General features: G+C 68.3%; 1 protein-coding gene across 1 annotated transcript; it reads right to left on the reverse strand.

Annotated features, from left to right (window-relative positions):
* Positions 1-555: 555 nt before the first annotated feature.
* On the reverse strand, positions 556-3371 carry PRR35 (proline rich 35). The gene is made up of 2 exons (XM_058710252.1): positions 1710-3371; positions 556-1428 (listed from the first exon to the last, which is right to left on the reverse strand). Exons 1-2 carry the CDS (start codon positions 2828-2830, stop codon positions 795-797), a joined length of 1755 nt encoding a protein of 584 aa, XP_058566235.1. The 5' UTR covers positions 2831-3371; the 3' UTR covers positions 556-794.
* Between the last annotated feature and the right edge of the window lie 425 nt (positions 3372-3796).

Below are 3796 nucleotides of genomic sequence, written 5' to 3' on the forward strand. Positions count from 1 at the left end.
CTTCCCCCTGCCCCCGCCTGTGGGAAAGGCCAAGTGTGGCCGTGCAGGGAGGGAAGCAGTGAACTGTGAAGGCCACCGATGCCTATCGTGGCTGCAGGGGCTGGCGGGGGGCCAGCAAAGGCCACGCTGGGCAAGCAGCCCTGGGCCACAGAATGTGGGTGCACCGTGTAACCACAGAGGGGGCCGCCTCCAGCATGGATCTGACATTAGGGCTGCCCTGCCAGACACGAGGGCTGGAGGCAGGCCCAGGGGTCCCTGTCCACCACCAACGTGCTGAAACACAGGCCTGACTGGCCCCAAGACCATGCACACGGGCCTCCCCACCTCTGCTTGCTTTACCCGCCTTGGATGGAAAGCCACTTCGGTTTCCAGACTCTGGCTCTCCCAGGGAGGGCCCAGCCTACAGGAAGCAGGTCAGCGCCTGAAGGTAAATACCCAGCAAGATAGCCCAGGACACTGGCCACCTCAGAAGCTGAGGCCGGGGACATTTCCATGTCAGAGAGTGTCCCAGTGGTGATGCTGGTGAGGCAGGGGAAGAAGGAGGCCCAGACAGGGTGTGTGAAGATGGTTTCTATTTTAACGTCCACGATTGTGATCAGTACGTAGCTATGACCCTCCACTGTCCCTCATGGCCTCATAGACAGGCGACAGCCATGGCAGGTCAGTCCACAGGCATGCTGGACAGGCTCTAGGCCACGCCTCTGGGGCTGGGGCAGGTGGGGGGCCAGGCAGCGGACACGGGGTTGGAGAGGAGTGCCTGTCTGTTAAGAGCAGAGCTAACACAGAAGCTGTGGTCAGACCTCAGCACCAGGGGGGCTCTGAATGCTAGGGACAGCCTCAGGGGGCCAGGAGCCCACAGGCCCACCTCGGGCACCCCAACTGCTACCAGGAATGACAGGGTCCTCCGGGGCCTGAAGGGGGAGGCCCGGGGGTGGGACACTGGAGTCAGCCTCGCACTTGGTGGTGTGGCCAGAGAAAGGCTCAGCTGGTGCAGGGCCCAGCATGCTGGGTGGTTCGGGGGCCCCCTGGGCGAGCGTGGGGCCCAGCTCCCGCTGCCCCCAGGGCCCCACAGGCCCCTTGAGCCCCTTGGTGGGCACCCGTTTCACAGAGAGGTCGAGGGGTGCGTCCGGCGGCCGAACAGCCCGCTCCAGGGCCTGGTGGATGGTGAGCAGCTCCTGGCGAATCTTGCCCAGCTGCTCCCGCAGAGGCCGAGGGGCCAGGCCCCCGGCAGGCGCCAACTGCCCCAGGCGCTGCTCCACCCTGGCATAGTCACCCAGGGCCCGGGTGAGGTCCTCACCCACGTGCCCGGGGCCACCTGGCACTAGGTCCAGGGGCTGCTGGGGCAGGAGGGCCATGGGGCCTGGGGGCTCAGGGTTGCTGGGCTCCTTGTCCTCAGGCCAGAGCATCGCGGAGGGGCCAGTCTGCAAGCTAGGGGGTAGAAGCCAGTCAAGAGGCTGCACTGTGCCCCTCAGTGTGCCCAGTCCCTGCCCCACACTCCCCCTGGGTCCACCCCCCCCAACCCCTTTCAGCCTGGCTGAGGGCCTTGAGACCCCTGAAGGATAGAGAGGCTGGCTCTGTGGCCTTGGTTTCCCCTCTGTCGCCTGAAGCCCACATTCCTGGCAGCTAAGCTCAGAAGGGGGCCCAGCCATCCTGGCCAGCTCGCCTCCCACCCCTCCCAACCCCCATGGCCAGGGGCCCCTGACACCTACCTGCTCTGGGAACCAAACTTCACCACGCTACAGGGGGCCCTCAGGGGCTCCAGACTGCTTCCCAGGGGCAGCCTCCTCTTGGGGTCACTCTGGGCAGCCGGCTCCAGCTCCCCCTCCGGCCCTGAGTCCCTAGGGGCTCCTCCTCGGGGCCAGGGCCTGCCCAGCCCAGGCACCGGCACTTTCAGCAGCCCCGGGGCCAGAGCCCCAGGGGGCCCCTTTGGGGCTGCTGGGGGCTTGGCAGGGGCAGCCTTGCCTGCTGGCAGCCCCAGGGTATGCTCCAGGAGCAGGGGGTAGTATAGGCGGGGGACCAGGGCAGGGCGCTCGGGGGCTTGTGGGGAAGGGAAAGTGGAAGCCGGCGGCAGCAGGGGGCTGGCCGAGGCCAGAAAGGGCATGTGGGCCGCAGCGGCCAAGGAGGGTCCCAGGTAGGAGAAGAGACCCGGCCCGAGAGGGCAGTTGACACCCAGCAGGGACACATGGAGGCTCTGGGCCTCGGGGAACTCACTGGGGGCGGGTGGGGGGTAGCAGGGGACCCCGCTCTCAGGGCCCGCTGCAGCCGCGTCCACCACGGCCAGGCCCCCGGGACCCCCGCCCGGCCCCGACTTCCAGGACTCAGCCAGGAGCCCGCCGAGGCCCACACCCTTCGGAGCATCCCGGGCCGCAGGGGACCCCTCCGCCCCCAGCTTAGGGCCCCCGACGTGGCGGCGCAGGGAGAGGACTGGGGAGGCCGGGTCGGGCGCAGGGGGAGCGCCAGGGGGCCGCACTCCTCCTCCTCCTCCTCCTCCTCCTCCTCCTCCTCCTCCTCCTCCTCCTCGGGGCTGGCCGCCGGTGTCTGTGGGGCCCGAGGGGCGGTCGGGGGTGGGCGCGCGGGGCCGGGGAGCGGCCGGGGGGCGACGGCACGCCCAGTCCGGGGAGTCGAGCAGCAGCGAGAGCGAGTCCTTGCAGAGGCTGTACTTCATGTGGTTGTAGAGGTGCGACTTCTCCAGGCAGGTGAAGGGGCACTGGAAGCACTTGTAGTTGTAGGGCTTGCCCCAGGGCCGCGGGATGTAGTGCGGCTTCTTGGGCTTGCGGGCCCGCGCCCGCGCCCCGGGGCCCAGGCGGCACGAGCCTGCCTCTCGGGACATGACGGCGGCCTGCTAGTGGGCGGGGCCCGGGCCCATGGCCACCTGTGCACGGGGGAGGGGGGCCGTGGTCAGCGCCGGCCCCTGACGGCTCCGCGCCCCCCTCTGCCCACCTGTGCCCTGCAGCCCTGCCTCCCTGGCCCGCCCCCCTCATCCTCCCGTTCTGCTTCACGCACACGTCTAGGGGCACCAGATGCGGCAGATAAAAACACAAGACACCAGTTAAATCCGGGTAAACGGCAAACACTTCTGTAGCGGAAGTATGTTCTAGCCGGTATTTGGAACGTACGCTAAGAACCCCTGCTGTTTATGGGAAATCTGAGGTTAACTAAGCATCCTGTGTCTCATCCGTGGGCCCAGCTCTCGTCTCCACGCCACCCCCCGCCACGCCCATCAGCCTCCAGCAGGCCCGTTCCGGGGATGATTCTGTCCGCCCCCGCCTGGGTCTCCGTCTACCCGTCTACCCGTCTACCCGCTGGGCATCTGGTGAGTGACCAGAAGCCAGGCATGAGGAGGCCCGTTCCTGGGACACCAGCCCTCCTCACTCCCCTCCGGAGGCCTCTGCCGCGCTGGGAAGCCGGAGACGAAAGCTGCCTGGGTGAGAGACCCCGGCAGAAGGCTCCGAGAGGATCGCTACCACTGAGCTCATGTACGCGTGTTCCGCTCCAGCAGGGTGCTGGGTGCGCAACGCGGGTCTCTGAGGGGGTCGGCCTCATGTGGGGCCAGGCCAGGCTGGGGGGCGTGGACGTCACAGCATGGCCCCCCGGCCCAGCCACCTGCTCAGCCTGGCTCCATCTGGGTGGCTTCAGGCAGGTCAGCGTCCGAGCCTGCAGCGGCCAAGCTCAGCCAAGACCCTCCTCTCCCCACGCCCCACACACTCGCTCGGAAGCCGCTCCACACTCCATCTGGGCCGCCACCTGGGCCATCCACCGCCCCAGTGCGCGCCTGCGTGGGGCACACGGTGAGTGT

The sequence above is a fragment of the Neofelis nebulosa genome, chromosome 18 (genome assembly GCF_028018385.1).
Source record: "Neofelis nebulosa isolate mNeoNeb1 chromosome 18, mNeoNeb1.pri, whole genome shotgun sequence".
Taxonomy (NCBI): Eukaryota; Metazoa; Chordata; class Mammalia; order Carnivora; family Felidae; genus Neofelis; species Neofelis nebulosa.